The sequence below is a fragment of the Mobula birostris genome, chromosome 2, assembly GCF_030028105.1.
Source record: "Mobula birostris isolate sMobBir1 chromosome 2, sMobBir1.hap1, whole genome shotgun sequence".
Classification (NCBI taxonomy): domain Eukaryota; kingdom Metazoa; phylum Chordata; class Chondrichthyes; order Myliobatiformes; family Myliobatidae; genus Mobula; species Mobula birostris.
The window spans coordinates 70,608,009-70,633,062 of record NC_092371.1 but is presented as its reverse complement, the minus strand read 5'-3'; the positions used below and the strand labels follow the sequence as shown (position 1 = coordinate 70,633,062).

Below are 25,054 nucleotides of genomic sequence, written 5' to 3'. Positions count from 1 at the left end.
TGAACTCCCCCACCATATAAAACAACTACATGACCAACTGCAGGTGAATTCTAAAGACAAACAAGGTTTATGCCTTTCACACATTGGATCTGCTTCTGACAGAATACTGATTTCTCTGTGAACAGCATAATACAATATTCCACTACCAATTTCCTCAAATACAAACACATCGTAGAGCCTGTTGTAGTTAGTCCAGCAACTATCAAGTATTTCATTTATGAATTAATAGACCTTGAAAAAACTAAATCCTCCAGTATCAGCAGACTCCTACAGCAGGTGGAGCAGCTTTGCTTCCTGTAAAACTGATGTATTATTAGAGTGCAGGTAATACATTCAACTTACTGCCACGGATTTGTTTTGATGTCCCTGGCGAGGGTGAGTGACCTCTTTCAAATGCCATGGGATCCTGAAACATTGCCTGTTTGTTTATCATGGAGCTACTGCTCCCAGACTCTGTGTAATACTGGGGCAAATCACCCAGAATATCATCTAAAGTATCCAATTCATTGCTTGCCTAAAATACAACAGAAAAAAAAAAATCAGCATTATTAAACACCAACTTCAGATTAATAGTAAATAAACACCATGTGTATGTTCAAAGCATCAGAAAGCCAAATATAGCACCTCTGTTTAGAGTTCAACAGAAGCCCTTTATTTTATCTGAAATCCCAGTGCATAACCTGCTTGCTTTAACCATAAATAGGTCATTTACAGAAAACCTCTGTTTTCAGGACTACAATGAGGATAACAATGTGATTAATTTCAATTAACAAGAGAATATATAAAATATTGCCAAGTAAACGTCAATGGAATATGTAAAGGAAAATAGGGGCACAATTGCATAAAATATAGCTTGCAAGAACCCACTACCCAATCCCCTCATACCACCTATAATCCCAAAGTGATTTTAAAACATTTCTGATATAAATAAGCTAGGTTCAGTAAAGTAGAAGCATTATGTGAGTCTGTGAACAGATCTGAAATCTTCTTTTACTAGTTTCTGTAATTATTTGCAAAAAAAAAGTTCAAACCATGATTAAACATTCCACAACTTTTATGGTTCCAGTATCAAATCCACAGGGACAATATATGCTAGAGACACATAATTTAATAGTTCCACAGTCTGAGCTTTCACTGGCGCAACCAGATGTCATGTGGCTTTTGCTTGTGCATCTTCAGGTGATGCATGTTGATTGTGTTTGCAATTGCTATTGTTATTGCTTGGCATTTCCAGAGTAGAAAAGATGAGATTCAAATCCTACACAAAACTCCAGGCTAGATTAGTCAAAGGCTCCTCTTTGCTCCTTGATACTGTCAGTCTTGTCAGAAAGCCGGTGTGCAAAGTACAGAGCACATCACCGTGCATTGTTCTATGCCATCTTCTAAAGCCTAGCCCAAAGTCATTATAATGGTTTCCTTGTAGCTGAACAACTGTGCAACAGATCCTTCAGCAAGCTTATACCTGAAATTTGTTTTCTGTGTCAATGGACCCATCAAATGTAAAACATACCTTGAAACTGACCTCAGAAATAAGCTGAGTCAATAGCTAAGCTGGTGACTGAGAGTGGCGCAACAAAGTTTAGTTTGTCTTCTCACCTTTAGACTATTGGCTGGAGAGACTGCAGTTCTTAGTCATGTATAAGGAGAAAGATAAACAAGAGGAAGAGGATACATTGAGCACTTATGCTGTAAACTGCAAGCATGGGACATGATACTCCTATTATTATTGAAGGACTAGTAGTATGTGCAAACTGGAAGGTATTAATGCCAGTCTTACAGCAATGGTAAACAATAGTATGGAACCTGAAATGAGGTAAGAGTCCTCACTGATATATTATTGGTAGTGGAATTGTGGGGAAGGTGGTACATTAAGCAATGACCCTGAACAGAAGTGGAGTTTGGGGGAGATGTGAAGATGCATTCAATAGTCTTGAGCGTGTGCACACCCAAGAACACTAAGCTTATTTATTTCACTGTGTTCAAGCTTATGGTACTCAACTTTTGATGCGACTTTCATAGCCAACCCTTCCTACTACCTTCTATATCATCCTGTAGCTTAAAGGATGGGGCTGTCTACTTGCATACAAGACATCTTAGATCCTCCTACAATAAGGAATTCTGTGCAACAGCAGAAGACTGAAGGGCCCATTATTTCCTACACTATGAACTATCAAGACACCTATAAGCACCTAATGAAGCTTTCATATACCTTTCTTTAAAAAAAGACACAGATCCTCTTCTTAATGCTATCATTAACCAGACAGCTGAGAAATTGGGCTTCATGCTGACAAGATGAGCCAAAGAACAGCAGCAATAAGTCTGGATAAAGATTGCAATTGATACAATGATTCCAATGCCTGTTATTCAGATCAGATGCCCTTACATACAATCTTCTGAACTGAACTAGATTAGGCAACCATTTCTTCCTACAGAAAGTATCTTTTAAATCAGAAAAATGGATTTCAGCCACACACCAAAACTTAATCCCTCAGCAAGATGCCACATATAGAAGAGAAGAAGCCAGAGAATTCAGGAAAGAAAATAATGTAGAAGGAGGAAATAATGTAGAAGAGGGATATCAAAAACATTAGCTGGTTATATGTGATTAAACGGCAATAGAATATTCACAACCACTTAAACAGAAATCTAAAGCTTAACTGATACATTCGCAAGCATTTTTAATGATCATTTTTCAAACTATGTCACACATTGCAGAGGACAACATAATTGGGAAATATTACAAGTGGGAAATATCCTTTCTCTATCATCTAGTAAATCAGTACTATTCACTACAGCAAGAAAACGTATTCTGAGCATAAAGAATGCCAGATAAATCTCTCTTCCAAAGTCTGATTATTTAAATAATCATGTTGTCTCTTCTTTTCCATCACCTTTCATTGTTTCTCCAAGCTGCAACAATGAACAAGAGCATGAAGAAACAATGAAAGGTGTAAGAAAAGGAGAGACAACACTATCTATCAGGAAGAAAAAGAAAGCCCTTAACTCCAAGTGGAGTCATCTGGACGCTGTCGTGAAGGCGTTTTTTTTAGCAGGCTTTCTTATTTTCATGACGCTGAGTTGCTAGCTCGATGCTCAATCCAGCACGGATGGAAAGTGTGCAAGGGAGCCGGCTGGATTCGAACTTGGAAGCCTTCACTCCGAAGTCCGGCGCTGATGCCACTACGCCACCAGCCGGCTATCAGGAGCTCTGAGCATAATCTTCCACTATTTAGGTCCTTACAAGAAATACTAACCGCTATTAACACCTATTTTATTAATAAAGCAAGGAACAGTTGATTAATACCTTTTGTGATAAACACCCTGTTTCACCAAGCTGCAAAATAGAATTTTTTTTTGTCTCACCTGGTCAGTTGGTTCAGTCTTGATGCGTACTTCATCTTTCACTTGCACTGAACCGGACATCTTTGCTGCATTGCAAGAATCTATTTTGTCCATTCCTTCTGTTTTGGGCTTAATATCCTTTAAAGTTAGTTCTTTTGGATCATCTTTATCCAACAGGTAGCGCAGTAGTGCATTGCTTTCCTTCTTCTTCGGACTCATCTGTTCTTGCTTAATCACAGCATCACCCGCTGATGTCATGTTACCCGAGTCCTGGAATGACTCTTTACCTGTAGCCTCTGCAGTAAGCTTGGCTACTTCAGCCGGAGAGTTGGTATTCCTCAGCAGCTTGTGCAAAATTTTGTGTTTCTCCTGTAAAGAAGAGCCATGCAATGCAGTTGCAGATGAGCTAGCACCAGCTGTAGTTGAGGTTGAGGAAACTCCTGTTGGACTTGTGATGCCTGCAGAAGAATCCTTAATACTGGAATCTAGGTTGGAGTTTGTTAAAGAGGTCAGCCCCATATCATCCGAGGGAGAGGTCAACAACTGCAAAAGCTTTGTATGGTTTTTGTTCTCATGGAATCTTCTTTGGCCCTCTAAGTTGTCATTGTTACTGAAAAGGTTTAGATTACCTTCCTTAACGTTCTTCTGCTCAGAATGAGCATCTCTACTTTCTGGTCGGCCTACCGTGCTCTCGACTTGGTTATGTTCTCCATATAGGGCAGGAGACTCTTTGATATCCATGCCACCCATCTTTGGCTGCTGGATCAAACTCACATTTGGAGAAGATTCCATTTTCTGACCAGGCGATGACAGCGACGATAGGAGAGAAACTCCTAGCCCTTCACTAATAGCTTGAAGTGCATTGAGGGAACTACTAGAGAAGGTGCTACTTCCTGTGCTGTTTACATGTCCCACCGGTGACTGGATCCCACCAGCAGAAGAATATTGGTTGGGTCCCATTCGTGGACTGACTCGATGCCTTGGTGAAAGCATCAGGTTTTGCTGGGATGTGTTCACTCCAGGGCTACTATGTGGGGGGCTGTTCATTGTGAGTGCATAGCTGTTACCCTGTAAGCCAGGTGCCTGCATGTTCGGCCCTAGGCCTATTGCACTTGTAGTCCCACTTCCTGCACCAAATCTTCCCATTTGCCCCATAGAACTGGGGTCATTCAAGCTATTTGCGCCATAGGTCATACTGTTTTGAACTGGCATCCCTTGTCCTGTTCCCCCTGATGGCATATTCATATTCCCTGTAGAGTTTACATTTGCCGTGGCAAGCGTCTTCATCATTTCCTGCCCCATGTTGGTTTGGTTTAACCTGCAACCATTCTGTTCCCTAGAAGGAGAACAAAATTTTTGGGGGTTAAAAGCAACATCAATTAAAACTTGGTTTGATTGTAAAAACAAATATCTAAGAGGAGAATTGCAATTTTCATAACTACTGTATTTTATTCAATTAAAAAAGACATTTCAAGAGTTTGACTATCTGAATAGATTTATCCCTTTGTCTCTACTGATATGATTTAGTCAAAGCTGTATAGAACAGAAACAAGCCCTTCAACTCAACTCATCCACACCAACCATAATGCCATCTGCCTGCATTAGGCCTACATCCCCTTACTCATTTGCTATCCATGTACCTTAAATGCCCTTTTAGCACTGTAATTATATCTGCCTCAACCTGTTCCTGTCTTCTCATTTTATATAACCACCACCTTTTGTGTGAGAAACTTCCCCTTTAGATCCTCTTTAAATTTCTCCCCCCTCACCTTACACCTATGCCCTTTAGTTGTAGACCCCCCACTCCCAATCCTAGAAAGAAAACTGATCAGCTACCCCATCTATGCCCTCAATTTTGTAAACCCCTACAAGGCTACCCCTCAGCCTCCCACATCCCAGTGGGAATAAACCTAGCTGATCCAATCTCCCCTCATAAGGAAAGCCCTTCATTAATTTTATATGATTGAAAGTCATAGATGTACTAACACAAAAAGAAAATGTGTCTTGTTTATAACGGTCTAGTGTTCTAGTGCAATTGAAATTGGTAACTTAAATTGAATTTCAAATCTGACCTCCTTCGCTGTCTGCATGGAGTTTACACATTCTTATGATTTCTTTGCACATCCCATACACATGAAATGATTAGCCACCTAACTGCCCCTATTGTGTAGGTCAGTGGGAGAGTTTGAGGGAGTTGATGGGAGCAATAAATGAGATTAAGGTGTAAAAATTAAGATCAGTGTAGACCTGGCAGGGGCTTGTTTCTGTGCTGTACCTCCATCTCTCAAACTGGTGTACATTTGCACAAGCTATACAATCACAGTGACTGAACATTCCTTATTGCAGAAAAAACACCAGATAAAAACATTTTTTACTGCAGGCAAAAGAACAACATGAGGTAGGTATAAAAACAATGGTGTGATGCAACATGGCTTGCTACATGGCAGACTGTGTACCTCAGTTAGGCCTACTGCAAAGAAAGGGGTTGCAGAAAGTAAAGTCAATCAGTGCAAAACTCAGTAACCAAGTAGAGTTTGCAGAGATACTATAACTTTTGCACTCACACAACTATCACTAAGAAAGAAGCTGAAAATTAGATTGCACATCTGGGTAAGAATTCATCCTTCGTCATATATGCAGGATATTGCAACCTATGCATGTTCTATTGGGACCAGTAATTTCAATGGAGTCAAATTTCAGAAATAGCATTTGATGTGCCTATTTGACTAGATTTTCATTTAATACATGCCACATAGAATTAATTTTAATGATACTTTCTGGAGAGCCATTAAGAATTACAGAAAAACTGCATTTTCTAACATAACCAAAATTTTGATTTCTGTACCTTTGGAGCAGATGTGTGGAGCCAAAGCCAAGGGATTCATTGGATGCAGGATTACGCAAAAGCTTGGTCTTGGTTTGTGCAGTGACTATAGTGCCATCTGACAAGGAGAACCGATAAAGTGGACTCTCAGCATGACCCTGCATCAAGGCTAAATAAGAAGAAAAAGCAAAAAATATTGTCACCCAAATGAACAGATACTATAAATTTAAAATTTATAGAATAGTAGCTCTACCAATGTAACAAATGAATTCTTTAAAATTCAACTGAGTTTACTTCTATACATTTTATACTACATGGTTTTCTCAGCAGGATGCTGAATGGGGCAGCTCAGCAGCATAGCGGTTAGCATAACACTATTACAACGCCAGTGACCCGGGTTCAATTCCACTACTATCTGCAACAGGTTTATACATTCTTCCTGTGACCGCATGGGGTTCCTCTGGTTACTCTATAATTTCCTCCCACATCCCAAAGATATGTATGGGTTAGAAGATTGATTGATCACCCAGGTGCAATGAGGTACTTCACATTCACCATTCCCAACATCCTTTGCTCCCATCAGATTTACAAACTCACTCTCTGCTCCATGTTAACAAATACAGTACTATTAGGCACCCTAGCTATGTATATGCACCTAAGACTTTCATGCAGTGATGTAACTACCCACAAAGAGGATATACTTCTTTAAAATTGGTACCCTACTGTCATCCACATTATTTTTTAATATTTTCTGTATTTTAAATGATCAAAAAACACTTAGTAGAGTATAAAATAGCTAGATCAGATAGATTTGAACTCCAAGTTCAATTAATTTGATATTAGCCAAGTTCATTGTGCCAGTTAGAACATACTAAATATTTAGCAACCAGTTCAATGAAGACTAGATTGGAAGTCATAAGAGTAGTCATACTGCCATCGTTGAAGCTACAAGCATGAAGATAATAGGTAGAGATTAATTAGTCAACTACAATGGGACAAGAAACATTCATCAGGCTGTGCTAGTAAAGCAGAGAACCAAAACATCAAAGTGTATTGAGCTTCAATGCACCTTTTAATATTTCAGATACATTTCCTGATCGAGAGAGAGTAGTTGATCAAACTGAGCCATTTTGAGCTGTAATTACGTGTTTACTTGTAATAAAAACAGTAACTGAAGACATGCCTTGTTTTTGAGTATTATCAGTCCTCTTTAGGAATATCTGCATGCACATAATTCCCCCTCACGAATCATCAACTATTCATATCTAGGTTAATGCTATTACAGACCACTTTACCTTCTTGGTAATGTCTTTTCAATGACCAGGGCTGTCCATCATTATGGTGAAAGAATCTCTGAATACATCTTCTCACAAGATCTTCCCAACCTGGCTTCATTGAAGCACGCAAGGAACTTGGATCAATTGAAGTTATCTTGCCTAAAAATAAAAGGTAAAAGGAAATGCATATAAATCCACTCCAATATTGGAATAGAGAAAAAAATAAAATGATTGTGACTAATATACAACACTTACTCTACCACTATGGCTGCGGTGTGTATCATGTACAAAACATACTACAGATAATCACCTAAGCTTCGTCAAAATCTGCAATCACCCCCACCAATGGCAAGAACATCAGATGTAAGGGAACACCACCATCTCGAGGATCACTACTAATTTGTACATCATCTTAATTTGGAAGTATGACCCCAATTCTTTGTTTTCACTGGGTCCAGTTCCTGGAACTCACCAAAAGTATGGTGTAACTACCTTCAGAAGATCAGCAGTAGCTGAAGAAGGTGGCTTATTATCACTTTGGCAACAGCAGTTAGGGACCTTGGCTTTGCTATTGATGCCCACATTCGCCCCACCAACAAAAATATCAGAAGGGAATAAACTGCCATATAGTTGTGCAATATTGCAAAGGGGAGAACAAATAGGCTATGGGAGAAATGCAGCCAAGCTCATGTTAGAACATCAACAAACTGTACGATCAGATCTGACAAATAATTAATTGGGGAGACTGAAGAGTCTGAGGAGTAAAACAGATGTCTGAAAAGTTGAATTAAATACCAAGCATCAAATTTCCTAAAAAAAAAACAACTTGGCTGTCCAGCTTTGAATGATTTGGGCTACAAAAATCACAATAAGCCCTCACAGGCATGTATGAACGATGAATCTAAAAAAAATCACAATTGAGAATGCTATTCAGAAATACATTTTTAAAAGCAAAAGTAACAAGAATAAATGAGAGAAGCTAAAAATAAGCCAAGACTTTAAGAATATTGTTAACAGTCATACAGAACCTTTTAAAGTGCATATGATATGTACAATCCTTAGCCTCTAACTGCTAAGCTTGAAATAATTGCTATTGACATAAATAACACCATTTCATAAAACGAATTTAATGTTACATGTATTAAATTCAGTATCTTAAGCGACATGATAGAGCTTTTATATTAGGCAAGATTTCTTAGTACGCTCACCTGTCATGTCATGTCTTGTGACAAAGCTTTCAGGACTGGTGGGGAATTGTGATCTTTCAACTGGTGTAATTCGTCTTGCTACACAAATCATACAGGACTGAAGATCTGAAGCAACAAAATCAGAACTCGGTTCCACTTTCCACAAAATAATCAACCCATTTCATGAAGAATTCTTCATTACAAATAAATATCATCATCTCACTTTACTTATTTCCCTGGTAAATGGCAGTAACAGGTCAAAACAGTCAGAAAAAGCCAGCTTATCCAGTCATCCCATTGAGACTATAAGCAGTTATAAAGGTCTGCAATAAAACTAATTAGTCGACAAATTGACTAAGTTTAATGAGCTTAAATTCAGATCATAAAATAGGCCATTCACATCCACCTTGAAGCTTGTCTGAAATCCAAACAGAAAAGAATCTTCCAAATTACACCCTGAACATGTGACAAGTTAGAAAATGTTATCTCCTCTTGGGTTGCCTTGGTGGTATTGTAATTGGTCTTGGTGTCAGTGTTGCCCAACTGAGGGAAGATTTCAGGTGCAGAAATCTAGGGCACTGATGGTATTGAGCACTGACTGGGAATAATACCAAATTTAATGGTGGTATTCTCTAAGATGAGCTGACCCATCAGGCTTCACAAAAATGGTGTAGGTGATATATTGCTGGAAAGAACTAGGCCCAAGGAGCCGAATCTTAGTGTGTTTCTGTCAGCAGAAATTATTCCCTTCATGAGAGAGATTACTTTCTAATGTTAACTCAAGTATTCCACATTCCCAGAATTTTGTTAATATCTTAATTTTACAATTTCTTTTTCTACTTTTATAGAGCAGTGATGAAAATGATAATAACCTATTTATTGATCTATTGATGTTGCACTTAACCTAATATAAAATACAGTACTTAGAAATGTCTGTCTGAATGGATGACTGAGTAATAATAGCAGCCAATTTCATTTAAGGTTGGGTTGCAGGAAACAATTACCAAACAATGGTCTTAAGAAAACAGATATAGATAAATAGATACTTTATTGATCCCCAAGGAAATTAGGGTGTTACAGTAGCATTACAAGTGCACTAACATAAATATTAGAAGAGAAGCAGAAAGAATAAAAAATAAGTTACCACAAACAGTACTTACCTTAATTACAGCAAGTTTGAAAATTTGAAATATTTCAGCATAAAACCAGCACGTTTAATAGCTAACAATTGTCACTAGTCCTCATCATGGCCTCAGCGTACACCATTTCCATAACATACAACTGTTACCTACTAAACTACACCAAAAGCACCTCCCAAACCTGCAACCTGTACCTGCAAGGAAGACAGGGAGAGAGGCAATAGCCTCCCCTTCAAGTCATACACCATCTCGAATTGGACAAATATTACTGTTCATGCACGGTTGCTGGGTCTAAATCTAATGTGATATCAGAGAGGATGGTGGACATTCCACCAGCATAAAACACCATTATTTCTGAATTGCAAAGGTATAACCTGAAGTATCTTTACCATAATTCCACACGACATTTGCTCATTTGGCACAGAGTCCTCACTGACTCCCAGAATAGTCCCATCAGTTGCATTCCCTATTAGTTACACCTAAAATGTCGGATGCCCATCAAGGCTCCAACAATCCTATTGCAACTCATCTACACTCGGGGTAAATTACAATAACCAATTGACCTACCAATCAGCATGTCTTTGTGATGTATGAAGAAACTGGAGGACTTGGGGGAGGTGGGAGGGGGAGGAGAGGAGAATTCTCACAGTCACATGTCATACAGATAATGCTAGACATCATAATCAAATCTGACTTACTAAATTTGTGTGGTAGCAATACTACCTACTGTGTAACAATGCCACCGAATTTAGAAACTATGGTGAGAACTGACAACTGAATCCGTGAAGCCACAAGCACTTAGCTATGATGGGGAAAAAATACTCAACATTACTAAGTGGTGTCTGTGGAAAATGATAACACAAACTGAGCTGTTGCTGAAGCATGATTATTCGGTCCTCATCTTAAGTATTGCAGGTTATCTATTCACTTGATTATAAATGTTCACCTGCAGAATAGTAAACAACCAAAATAGTTTTGAAAATCAAAAAAAAAATGCAAAAGTTGGAAATCTGAAAGAAAAATCAGAAAATGCTGCAAAAACAAGTGATCAGGCAGCATCTATGGCAAGAGAAATAGGGTTAGCATTTCAGGTCTGCAATCCTTCATCAGAACAAATAATAAATATAACAACAAAGTAATTTTTTTTTCTGGAAACAAAATAAGAAAAATGGTAAAGCAAGTTTGATGTCTTCTTCAGTAAAAAAATAACCAACTTAGATTTTAAATTTTACCCAGGTTGATAGGTACATTCAAACTATACTGGGTACATTACGAAAATGCCTTAGCCCTTTACACAGGAACGCTGGTATTTTCTTCAAACAAGCAAACGCTATACAATCAATACAAAGAACGCTATGATGAATTCACCTCATGAACCCCACTTGAATAAAATGTATCATTTCACCTTTTAAAAATGAAATAATATATGCTTAATGTATTAGATGCTTACCTTCACCCTCTTCAGTTACAGCCTTCGGCTGAGAAAGTGCAAAGCACTGCATGGTTTCGTATTTCTGACGTGGCTCATGGTTTCCATTTGACTCCTCCAAAGAATCATAAGGAATCTGCACTAACATTCGACAGTTGAATGTGTGACTCTTTTGCCTCTGTGTTTCGTTTGCCCAAGAAACTCCATTCACTGCAGACATGAATACAGATCATAAACATTAAGATGAACTGATCAGAGATTATCTGAGCATGCATGAGCTGGATGCATCAAGATATGATTGCAAGTCTATTAACAGACTCCTTAACCTACATCAAACACTGGTTAGATGATTCTAGGAGTACCATGAACAGTTCTGGCCATCATACAATAAAATAGATTACAAGGGTATACAAGTCTGTAAAGGATGACCACACTGGGCTTAATAGAAATGGCAAAAATTTGATAGAGTGAATACAAAGAATGCTCCGGGGAACAAAGTAATTAGAAACCATCAATAAGGCACCCATCAAAAAAAGTCCATTAAAGAAAAAGACAGACAAGAAATTTAGGAAATTCAAGGAATATCCAGTTCAAAACTTTGGGGGCATCAAGTCATACCAATAAATCTACAGGAGTTTTTTTTTAAGAGACCTATTGTACATTATGAAGCATCCTCACAATTTAAAGTAAATTATCAAAGTACATATATGTCACCATATACAACGCTGAGACTAATTTCCTTGCAGGCATAAACAGTAAATCCAAGAAACACAACAGAATCAATAAAAGATCGCACGCAACAGGACAGGCAAACAACCCACGTGCAAAAGACACCAAACTATGCAAATACAAAAGGAGAAAAAGCAACAAATATCAAAAACATGAGATGAAGAGTCCTTGAAGACAAGTCCATAGGTAGTGGAACAGTTCAGTGATGGGGCAAGTGAAGTTAATTGAAGTTATCTCCTCTAGTTCAAGAGCCTGATGATTGAGGAGTAGTAACTATTCCTGAACCTGGAGGTGTGGGTTCTGAGGTTCCTGTACTTTCTTCCTGAAGGCAGCAGCGAGAACAGAGTAAGGCCTGGATAGTGGGCGCTCCTGATGATGGATGCTGCTTTCCTGCAACAGTGTTCCATGTAGATGTGCTCAGTGCTGGGAAGGCCTTTACCCGTGATGGACTGGGTCATATCCACTATTTTTTGTAGGATTTTCCATTCAAGGGCACTGGCCTTTCCATACCAGGCCATGCTAGAACCACTCAATATACTTTCCACTATAAATTTTCGGAAGTTTATCAGAGTTTTAGATGTCATGCCAAATTTTCGCAAACTTCTAAGGAAGTAGAGGCGCTGCCGTGCTTTCTTCATAATGGCATCTATATGCTGGACCTAGGACAGGTCTTCTGTAAAGATTAACACCAAGGAATTTAAAGTTACTGACCTTCTCCACCTCTGATCCCCCAATGAGAACTGGATTATGTACCTCTAATTTCCGCCTCTTGAAGTTAATAATCAGCTTCTTGTTCTTGCTGACATTGAATGAGGGGTTGTTGTGGCACCACTCAGCCAGATTTTCAATCTCCCTCCTAAATGCTGATTCGTCACCACCTTTGATTCAGCCAACAGCAATGTTGTTGCTGGTAAACTTAAACATGGCATCAGAGCTGTGCTTAGCCTCACAGTCAAAATTATAAAGCAAGTAGTGCAGGGGGCTAAGCACACAGCCTTATGGTACACCTGTGCTGATGGAAACTGTGGAGGAAATGATTTTGCCAATCCAAACTGACTGGGGTATGCAAGTGAGGAAATCAAGGAACCAGATGCACAAGGAGGTATTGAGGCCAAGGCGTTGAAGCTTATTAATTAATTTTGAGGGAATGATAGTATTAAATGCCAGGCTATAGTCAATAAAGAGCATCCCGAGGTATGCACCTTCGTTGTCCATTTGTTCCGGGGTTGAGTGAAGAACCAATGAAATGGCACCTGTATACCAATGTAGTGGTTTCCTGTACATTAAAATGTTTGCTAGCACATTGTTTGAGGGGTTTTCCGGAATCATGCCCAACAGCATATAATAAAAAAACTCAAAGTATTTTTGTATTATCAATGTAAATGTAAAGAAAATAGAGATAACATTATGAAAAATCATCACCTCTCTGTAAAACACAATACATAATTTTTAAAATTTTGTTTTTTTTTTGCATTTTCTGCTTCAATATATGTACCAACAATTGACTCAGGCTTATCCCTTTATTGCAGTACCAAGGGAAGCCAACAAAATAATTTATTACTATGGAGAACTGGCAAGTTTGAAATTAGATTGACCAAACATTTTGTATTTGGAGGCTGAACTACTGGTCAATGGTTCTTCTCGCCTCCCAGCCTAGAGTTCCCAGTCATCACAGCTGTGATCTTAAATGTAAGTTCCTTTTCCCTGGACTAAGTACTAGGGACCAGCAACTGTCAGATATAATTGTTAGTATGAGCCCAGAGGCACCAAAGATTCATTAATTCTTAACTTGACTATTGAGTAATTCATTTCAAATGACACATAAAACACAGATTATACACATCTGAGCACATACTTATTACTGGGAAAGAGTGGTGGGGAATTAAAGGGGGAGCATGTGCTCCAGTGCCTTCTTCTTACCTTGACCTCAACTAGAAATTCTGTACAAGGCTGAGATGAAATGCACGGTAACTAATGCATATATCTGCCTCGCATGCCCCACCATATATCCCTACTTCACAACCGAGCAAGGGCTTGGAGATGAGTTTAACATGCTGCATTAAAATTACTACTGAACAAGTACCGTTTTGTGCTTGTGCTCGTCATTGTGACTGCGCTGCAACACCCCCTCCACCCCACCCCCCCAACCACACACACACAAAAAAAAATCCTTCCCCCATGTCTCCCAGAGAACTTAGAAAACAAGCCATGGGACCCAGGAAAACTTGGTTGTGCAAATTCAAAATTGGTTTGCCCCTAGAAAACAGAGCGTGACTATAGATGAAACATATTCTGTCTGGAGGTCGGTGACTAATGTATTCTGCAGGGATCTGCTCGGACACCCCTTTTGATTTTTATAGGTGACTTGCATGAGGAAGTGGAAGGGCAAGATAGTAAGTTTGCAGTTGAGACACCAATTAGTGGAATTGTGGATAGTGTGGAAGTTTGTTGTAGGGACACTGAAAAGGATGCGGAGCTGGGCTGAAAAATGGTAGATGGAATTCAACCCAGAAAAGTGCGAAGTGATTCACTTTAGAAGGTTGAATTGGACAACAGAATACAGGGTTAATGGCAGTATTCATAGCATTCATAGCAGTGTGGAGGAACGGAAAGATCTTGGGACCTTTGCCTATAGATCCCTCAAAATTGATAGGTTTGTTAAGGAGGTATGTTGGCCTTCATTAGTCGGGAATTGTGAGGTAATATTGCAATCTACAAAGCCATGGTTACACCAAACTTAGAATATTGTGTTCAGTTCTGGTTGCCTCATTATGTGAAGGATGTGGAAGCTTTTGATGGGTGCAAAGAAGAATTACCAGGATAATGCCTGGATTTGAGAGCATATCTTATGAGGATAGGTTGAACAATCTAGGGGTTTTCTCTTCGGAGTGAAGGAGAATGAGAAATGACTTGATAGAGGTCTGCAAGATGAAGAAGACATAGATCGAGTGGATAACCAGAGACGTTACCCCCACGTGCGAAAATGGCTAACAGGAAGGGGCATAAATTTTAGGTGACTGGATGAAAGTACAGGACAGTGTCAGAGGCATTTCGTTTTAAACACAGAATGGTAGGTTCATGGAACACAGAGCTGTTCTGGAGACTACCTCTTAGAAACCCCCCACATGGAGGGCTATGTAGAAGGCAGGTTAGATTTAGATCGGTCTTAAAGTTAGTTAAAAGCATAACATCATGGAACGAAGAGCCTGTACTGTGCTGTAATGTTCTATGTTCCAAGCCATTTTTGTACAGGCTCCTTCAACATGGTTGAAGGTTTGATAGATTTACCAGCAGTTGACTAAGGTTCCCAAGACTACAGAATCCTGTCAAACAGAAGTACCAGCTGTCAGCTCCAACAGCCCAGTGCTTTTAACATCATTACCTGTGGATAAGGGAACAGAAGTGCTTCCCATGAAGCCTTTTACTTCCATTTCCTGCAGCCTTCCCTCATTGTCATTATCAACACCTGTACAAGTATCTCAAGCCATGTGCTGGGCAGTGATTACAACAGCCATCACCCCCCCCCCAGCCCCCAACAAATCCCATCCTTCCACCACCAACCCACATCCTTCCTCCTCTGATTACCCTCCGCCTTAACTGCCAAGGTACACAGTGTTTAAAAATACATTAATGCAACAAACCAGATGTGAAAGTGGGCATGATATATTTTACTGAAAAATGGATATCCCAGATCTACTTTAATCAATACAAAGTCATTTAATATGTACCTAAATCAAATATTAACACAATAATAGGATTCCTCTGGAAAAGCAACTATTTCAAATGATCAAGGACAGGGCTCCAAGTACTACTCTATTATCTTGAAGTGCCTTCAAAAAAATGCACTGTACCAGAACCCAGAAATTTTAAAATACTTTCGCTACCTGTTGACTTCGGCAAATTTCGAAGAAATTCATCGCGGTCCTCTTGGTGAAGGATATTATACACACTAGTGTTCATGAGCTCTTCCTGTTTGTATTGAAGGTAGTGGGTAACATTTTCAGACACAAACACAATATTTCCATCTCGATTGACCACAAACAGAAAACCATCCAGTGCCTGCAACAACAAAGTAGACTATGTCTCATTGTGCAAAAGGTGTGTGGGATTATCATTCAGATCCTTGAAAAAGTATTCAGCCCCCCACAATTATTTTCAGACTTTACTGTCCCATTTTCTAAAGTTAAAATATATTGGAGGATTTTTGAGCTAATCTACAAAACATCATGTCAAATCAAAATGAAAATTCCAAAACCTGTTAAAAATTTACAAAAAACTAAAAGCAAAATTGAGGCTAAAAAGGTGTTACTCAACCACCTTTCCTCAGGTGCCTATTACCTCACCATCTCACTCAATTTGTTGATGTAGAGAATTGGAGGATCACCTGTTTTCAATGAATTCATTAGAATAAATACTCCCTCTCTTTGTAAGGTCCAACAGTATGGCAGATTTTCAACAGACCAAACCAAAATGAGCTTTCAAGTCAGGGAAATTATAATACAGAAGTACAAATCTGGGGAAGGGTACAAGACCATCTCAAAGGCATTGAACATACCTCGGAGCTCAATGCAGTCCATCATAAAAAAGTGAAAATATATGAAACCACATCCACACTGCCTGGGTCAGGATGCCCCTCTGAACCCCTAATCACCAGAAAAGAATGGCACTTGTAAGAGAGGCTACTATACTGCCAACAGTCACTCGGAACGAGCTGCAGAAGTTAGTGGCTGCAATTGGAAATGAAGTTCACGGCTCCACTGTCTCCAAGGCCTTGCACAGAAAGAGTATTTATGGAAGAGTGGCAAGGAAGAAACTACGGCTAAAAAAATCCTTGCCCATAATAACTTAGCAAAGCGCCACTGAGAAGATACTGTAAAGGTCGTGTGGTCAGATGAGACTAAAACGGAATGTTTTGGCCTCAACATGTGTAGTATAAATCTAATACTGTGCATTAGCCAGGTAAAACCATCCTGACTAAAGTATGGTGGAGGTAGCATTATGCTATGGGGATGCTCATCAGCAGCAGATACTAGGAAATTGATCAGGATTGATGGGAAGTTGAGTGTGCTAAATACAGAGAGCCGCTGGATAAAAACTTGCAAGCCTCTGCCAGAAAGCTTAAACTGAGGAGGAGCCTTGTCTTTCAGCAGGACAACGACCCCAAGCACACTGCCAGAGTAACCATGGAGTGACCTCAAATGAAAAAAAGTCATGTCCTTGAGTGGGCCAGTCAGAGTCCCGACCTTAACTCAATCAAACATCTCTGGCAAGACCTCCAGATTGCAGTCCACTACCAGTCTCCAACTAATCTGACACAATTTGACCAATTTTGCAAGGAGGAATGGGAAAACCTTGCTCCATCACATTGTGTAAAGCTAATAGAATTTATTCAAAAAGACTACTGGCTGTAATAGCTACAATAGTTCAATTAAGTACTGTGCAAAGGGGAATGATACTTTTGAACTGCTGACATTTCAGTTTCTGAATTTTTAGTTTGTCATGCTTTTCAATTTTCGCTGTTTTTTGGACTCTACTATGGAAAGAAAAGGAAGCATGAAATTCACAAATAAAAAATCTCAGTTAAATTGATCAAAATCCCTAGTTGTAATATTCATTTATGTGAACAATTGGGGGCTGAATACTTTTACAAGATATTCATATTGGAAGTCCAATAGTATTCATAAAATTAAAATCTTGTCTTCAAGTCTACTTACACAATCAAATCTACCAATCTATGTTGTTGTAGAATTAGTCATATAGAAGATTGGGCGCCATAGTAGCATAGCAGTTAGTATGACTCTATTACAGTTTGGGGCTTTCTGGAGTTTTGAGTTCAATTCCAGCGTTGTTCTGTAAAGAGTCTCTGTATGTACTCCCATGGAATGAGTGTGTTTTCTCCAGATGCTCCAGTGCCCTCCCACGTTTAAAGGCACATCAGATAGGTTTGCCTTTATAAATTGTCCCATGATTAGGTAATGGTTAATCGAGGTTGTGGGGTTGCTGGGGCGTCATGGCTTGAAGGGCCTAATTTACACTATATTGCTAAATACGTAAATAAATAAAACTAATATTAGTATATACTGTGCAATTGTAGATTACCTTGAGTAGCAGGGGTCCCAATGAATCTTTGTCAATAACTCCTTGTCCTGTTGAAGATACATCTGCTTTTTGAACATCATCTTCATTTGAAGATGCTTTACCTGTGAAGAGAAACAATTAACTGCACAGAGACAAAACAAACAAAACGACTGCTCTTAAATTTTTAGGGCTATTCTGTCCATTATTTAATCTACATTTTAAAATCTAGAATTGTAAAGAGCTCCCAAGCACAGCAAAATGAGTGGAATATTTTTTTAAGCTACACCAGTTTCTGAAGTTAATAGACTGAACTTTACATTTACTGTGTGACGATTATAGTATACATTTTAAATGAAGAGATCCCTGTTAATAGAAGCAAAAATCCCAGTGTGCTTTGCAGTGAGGTTGGAAAAACTAATAAGCTAAGAAAACTGTGGGCACCACAGTAGCAGAATGGTTTGTGTAACACTATTACAAACTGGGGGATTCCAGAATTCAGAATTCAATTCTGCCACCGTTTTGTAAGGAGTCTCTTTACGTCCTTCCTATCGAATTAGTGGGTTTACCCTGGGTGCTCTGTTTACTCCCCCAGTCCAAAGATGTACCAGGTAGGTTAACCTGTCATTGAAAATTGTCCCCTGATTAGGTTAGGGTTAATTGGGCTTGTGAGGTTGCTGGGGCGGCGTGGTTCAAGTGGTCAAACGGGCCTACTCTGCACTGAATCTCTTAATTAATTAATAGAAAGATTAAATAACATGACACAGAGACAAGAATGCACCCAGCAGTGAAAAATCCACTGTTTTCCAGGTGAGGAATTTCAAATCTTTATATAATGATATAGAAATTTATCTTCATTTCTATGCTATAATCGCAAGACCACGTGTGTAAGATCAAGACTCTCCACTAAAGGGACAGAGTCTTTTAGCATCATATCAAGAACTTAAAACAAACTCAAATGAGGGAATCACAGTTCACCGCCAACATTAAAAGGTTACACTTATATGTAACCTTTTTGGGCTGAGGTCCTCCAGATGAAGGGTCTTGACTTGGAACGTTGACACTTTATTCTTTTCTGTAGATGTTGTCTGAACTGCGGAGTTCCTCCAGCATTTTGTGAGAATTACACTTACATAGAACCTTTGCATTGAAAAAAAAATCCAAAAGGTCCTACATTCATCTGAAAGACAGGGCAAAACCTCTGTGCCATATAAAATACTGTGCAGAAGTCTTATATATAGATACGCTGCCTAAGACTTTTGCACAGTAGTAATTTTATGTATTGCACTGTTTTGCTGCAAAAAAAATCTTCATGACATATTTGAGTGAAGGTAAGACTGATTCCTCTATCGTGGACTGAAAGTGGGAAGGGGGCAGGGGGAGGGGAATCAAGGTTGAGAAAAGGAGAAGGGAGGGATCAGGGAGCTCCACAGAGATATTTTGTAATGATCAATAAACCAATTGTTTGTATCAGATGACCTTGCCTGCTGTATCAGGGCTGGATATGCTTGTACTCCCCTCCTCTGACACGCCTTCTCTGCCATCTGTCCCACAACCCTCCCGCGGCCCTCCACACTCACTATTTCCAACATCCTTTGCTCCTGCTGGATTTAGAAACTTGCTCTTCACTCCACATTGACAAATACAGTACTGTGCGAAGTGCCTTAGGCTATTGCATAGTACCGTAGGTGCTTTAAGCGGCAGATCTAGGGCGTTCATTTGTCTCAATTTGGACAAATGAAGATTCTTGTAGAACTGAAAAATGTGTTTTACAGAATTCACTGCAAATGCAAGGCCAGCAGTGAAGAAGCATTTACCATTTGTTTTCCTAACATTACTGCACCAATTGGTTGTCCCCCAAATTAAAATGCTGGTAGCATATATTCTAATTCCTTATCAACAGAACACCTTCAATGTCACTGTACCCACTGCTATTTTTTAAAAACAACGAAGAAGAATCGCAAACAGAGGATATCTTCTGTAATTAACATAGACAAACTTGGAGAAAGGTGGAAGATTTGGTACAACCCAGTATATAGTCCAATATTTTCCTGGGTTCACCAAATCTTAACTTCAATGATTCTACTTCAAGATAATTCATGCCAAATGTAGAAATAATAAGGAACTTGTATAGAGTTTTAACATAATGAAATGCTCCAACATGCTTCACAGTAGTACTATCAAACAAAATGGCAGTGGCACAGGTTTTACATTACAGATTTTTTACATTGATGTTTTGTGGAAGGATTATAATGCATCACATTACCTTGCTCCTTTATCTGACGAATCTGTCTCACTGTTTCTTTCAAGATTGCACATTTATCAGGTTTGACATTGAAGTTATCAATGTCACTTAGGTTAGCTGAGATTAGTTCAGCCAGCTCCTCAATGTATTTGCTCTCTTGCTCACGACGACGTTTTTCAATGCTGCAGTTCACACTGACAAACAAAGTATACAGAACTATGAGTACTCCGATAATCACTGATAACAAATTCCTGTTAGAATGTGCAAACAAAATTTTGTTTTCCATATTAATTTGTACAATCTATAATTGGTTTGTAGTACAAAAAAATTTTAATGTGATCTAAACTACAAAGAATGGGTATCGAAAGGACTGTTTCATAATCTTCCAGCTAGCTGTCACAGAGCATAATGAATGTTTACTTGGCATGCAACATCGCTTTCCTGGGGGGGGGGGGGGGGGAGAGGACTTTTAAAGAAAGTGGTCAACTGAGAGAATTTGTGAAGTTTCCCCATGTATACTTCTGTAAATTTTCTGCTATACTGTATTGAAAGGGCAGAGAAATACTGAAGTAATAATACAATATTTAGTAATCACATGGAAATGAGTCTCTTTCACACCTGTGCGCCAGTACAGAAATAATGCCTGGAAGATTTGTGTATGCAGCACTGAAAGATTTCTCAGTGTTGACTAAACTGTAATAGAAGTTGTAGTTGTACAGCACAGAAATATGCCCTTTGACCAAATGCCATTTATTCTGATTCTCATGCCAATCTATAATGCCAACTAATTGTGTTTAACCTTACTGATTCAAGCACCTTTCCAGGTGTCTTTTTAAATGCCATTACTGTTCCTGCCTCTGCATCCTCCTCTGGCAGCTCATTCCAGATACCAACTACTAAACATTTACCCTTAGATTCTCTTTAAACCTACTCCGTTACCTTAAACCTATATCCTCTGGTTTTAGATACCATAGGAAACAGACACAGGCTACATAATGTATATATGTTACCATCAAGGAAGTACAGGAGACTGATGACACACACTTTTTAGGAACAGCTTTTTCCCCTCCGCCTTCAGATTTCTGAATGAACAATGAACCCATGAACACTACCTCGGTGTTTTCCCCTCTCTTTTTGCACTACTTCTTTAATTTCATTTATATTATAATAAGAAGTGTGTATATGTGTCTGTGTACACACACACACACACACATATACACACTTCTTATTATAATTTATAATTGTTATTGTTATGTATTGCAATGTACTGCTGCTGCGACATAATAAATTTCATGACGAGGCCAGTGATATTAAACCTGATTCTGATAATCTCTTATATCATGTCATACACTTTTATCATGTCACCTCTCGGCTTCCTTCACTCCATAGAAAACAGGCCCAGCTTATTAAACCTCTTCCTATAACTCAAACCACCCAATCCAGGCAATATCCTTGTGAATATTGTGAGTATACACAATACTCCAGGTGTGACCTAACCAGCTTTTTGAACATTACTTGATAATGCCTTGGGCAATAAAGACAATTATGCCATGTCAACACTCAAAATGCTGGAGCAACTCAGCAGGTCAGGCAGCATCTATGGACATGAATAAACAGTTAACATTTTGGGCTCAGACCCTTCTTCAGGACTGGAACGCAAGGGGAAGATGCCAGAATAAAAAGGTGGGGGGAGGGGAAGGAGATAGGTGCAGCCAAGTGGATAAGAGAGAGGAGAAGGAAGAATCTGATAGGAGACAAGAGTGGACCATGGGATGAAGGGAAGGAGGAGCAGCACCAGGGGGAGATTATAGGCAGGTGAGAAGAGTTAAAGGGCCAGAGTGGGAAATAGAAGAGGGAAGGGAGAAAGGAATTTTGCTTTAAATCCGAAAAGAAATTGATGTTCATACCATCAAGTTGAAGGCTACCCAAAAAGGATACAAGGTGTTGTTCTTTCATTTTGAATGTGGCCTCATCATGGCACAAGAGGACACCATGGACAAACTTATCAGAATGGGACTGGGAATATGAAGTGGAGATGCTTGACAAAGCGGTCCCCCCTATGTATAACGGGACTCACCAATGTAGAAGAGGCCACATCGGCAGCATAGACAACCCCAACAGATTCACAGGTGAAGTGTTACCTCACCTGGAAGAATCGTTTGGGGCCCTGAATGGAGGCGAGGGAAGAGGTGAATGGGCAGGTGTAGCACTTCGACCATTTGCAGGGATAAGTGCCTGAAGGGAGATTAGTGGGGAGGGACAAATGGACAAGAGAATCATGGAAGGAGAGATAAATATGTGTTTGGGGGTAGGATCCCTTTGGAGATGCTGAAGTTGCAGAGGATGATGTGTTTGATGGAGAGACACAAGGGGTGGTAGGTTAGGACAAGAGGAACTCTATCCTTATTAAGGCGACAAGAAGATAGAGTGAGCGTGGATGTCTGTGAAATGGAGGAGATGTGGGGAGGAAGGGAAACCCTGTTCTTTGAAGGAGAACATCTCTGATGAGTCTTTGTTCTTTGAAGGAGGACACCTCTGACCAGTGAGAAAGTCATATGGCATACTTTCCTTTCCATCTCTGGTGTCCTGGAAAGGAAAGTATGCCATATGACTTCCTCACTGGTTTTTCTTGTTTTTCCTTGTCTACTTATAAATGGTTCTCTAAAGTGATTAAGTGTACCCCAAGTAACCACCCTCTGAGGGAAATTCCCTCCTCAGATTCCCTTTAAATATTTCACCTTTCACCCTTGACGTATAACCTCTAATACCAGTCTCATTCAACCTCAGTGGAAAAGGCCTTTTTTTCTTTCATTTTATTAATATCTCAGTATTTTCTGTGAATTTTTAGTATCATAAAGGTATTTATTTAGAAATTGGACCACACATTATCCATGTTATTTATATATTGCCCCAAGTCCCACCTATTAGCATAGTGTACCACGACACTTCCAGACACAATTCACTTTTAAACAGATGATATTTTCCAGCATAAATGTCTTCAATGTGCATGTTGTTCAATTATGCCTTCGGGTAGAAACTGAAATTATAACTTTCATCTCTCATACTACATGTAAACCACAGAGCAAGTTAGCAGGCAGGATCAAATTTAATATCAACATTCTACTGCGTCTGGTGCTCCTGGTGCGGCCTTCTATATATTGGTGAGACCCGACACAGACTGGGAGACCGTTTCACCGAACACCTACGCTCTGTCCACCAGAGAAAGCAGGATCTCCCAGTTGCCACAAATTTTAATTCCATGTCCCATTCCCATTCTGATATGTCTGTCCATGGCCTCCTCTACTGTCAAGATGAAGCCACACTCAGGTTGGAGGAACAACACCTTATATTCAGTCTAGGTAGCCTCCAACCTGATCCCATGAACATTGATTTCTCTAACTTCTGTGAATGCCCCTCCTCCCCTTCTTACCCCATCCCTTATTTATTATTTTTCCCCTTTTTTTCTCTCTCTGTCCCTCTCACAATAACTCCTTGCCTGCTCTCCATCTTCCTGTGGTGCTCCCCTCCCCCTTTCTTTCTCCCTAGGCCTCCCATCCCATGATATGATCCTCTCCCTCCTCCAGCCTGGTATCCCTTTTGCCAATCAACTTTCCAGCTCTTAGCTTTATCCCTCCCCCTCCTGTCTTCTCCTATCATTTTGGATCCCCCCTCCCCCCCCCACTTTCAAATCTCTTACTATCTCTTCTGTCAGTTAGTCCTGACAAAGGGTCCCGCCCCGAAACGTCGACGTACTTCTTTCTATAGATGCTGCCTGGCCTGCTGTGTTCCACCAGCATTTTGTGTGTGTTGCTTGAACTTCCAGCATCTGCAGATCTCCTCGTGTTTACAGTTTGCTCTCCAGTTTGCTGTACCTTGCAAAAATCACTGCATGTCTAACAATGCTTTAACCAGGCAAAAAAAATTACTGCATATGTACATGATGTGACTTCTGCAACATAAAATACTTTGCGTCACAATTGTCTGTGACTAAACGTAACATGAAAATCAATTCACTTTGGCATCCAAGGTGGGGGGTTTGGTAAGATGGCCATATAAACTGAATGCATAAGTGACTGTGGTCCTCCACATTCACCAACCCCATTCTCCTCTAACTTTCCAGTACGCCACAACATTGCAAGTTGCAGTTCGTGTCCTACTCTGTCTCGCCAGAAAGCTGCTGAGCGTGCAGCTCCAGCCAAACATCAGAGTCCTGCAGATCAGAAACTGGTCCTTCAGTTCGGCAAGTTTGTATTGAGCATAATCACTAATTATTTTACAATTCTACAGCATTCCCATTTTATTCTCCCCCATTCCCATCCACTCCTTTAATTCCACAACTCACCTACATGATACAGGCAATTTTAAGCTGCGAATTAACTTACCAACCCACATATCAAGATGTGGGCGGAAACCGGAGCAGCCCTATAGTGTCACAGCGAAAACACGCAAATTCCACACAGATGGAAACCCAGGTCAGGATTGGACCCAAGTCACTGCAGAGGTGAGGCAAAGGCTCTATCAGCCATTTTTCTGTCCTTTGTTCTTAAGTTAAAGGAAATATTTGACTTCATCCGAAGTGTACAACAGATCAAAATTGACAGCTCTTAATCATCTCCACAGTTTATGGAACTAATAATCTTATGTGAGTAATGAAAATTCCTAATTTATAACTATTTTCTGCAAGTTCATTGTTTAGATTTTATCATTTGGAATTTGAAAAACTAAATTGTTATGCAGATAAGTATACACAAATTTCTGATTTCTCTATCTCTGAATATATTTTCCACCACTGTCTGCAATGAGATTG

General features: G+C 39.5%; 1 protein-coding gene across 11 annotated transcripts in view; it reads right to left on the bottom strand.

The window, feature by feature from the left end:
- LOC140187428 (nuclear receptor coactivator 3-like) overlaps window positions 1-25,054 on the bottom strand; it is a 227,932-nt gene that overhangs the window by 30,051 nt on the left and 172,827 nt on the right. For all 11 annotated transcript variants that reach the window (XM_072242752.1, XM_072242823.1, XM_072242775.1 and 8 more), the window contains 9 exons: window positions 20,269-20,441; window positions 18,027-18,127; window positions 15,812-15,986; window positions 11,220-11,408; window positions 8,652-8,756; window positions 7,462-7,602; window positions 6,188-6,335; window positions 3,364-4,678; window positions 343-514 (listed from right to left, as the gene is read on the bottom strand). In XM_072242752.1, coding sequence (XP_072098853.1) covers window positions 343-514; window positions 3,364-4,678; window positions 6,188-6,335; window positions 7,462-7,602; window positions 8,652-8,756; window positions 11,220-11,408; window positions 15,812-15,986; window positions 18,027-18,127; window positions 20,269-20,441 — 2,519 coding nt within the window. The remainder of the gene's footprint in view (window positions 1-342; window positions 515-3,363; window positions 4,679-6,187; window positions 6,336-7,461; window positions 7,603-8,651; window positions 8,757-11,219; window positions 11,409-15,811; window positions 15,987-18,026; window positions 18,128-20,268; window positions 20,442-25,054) is intronic.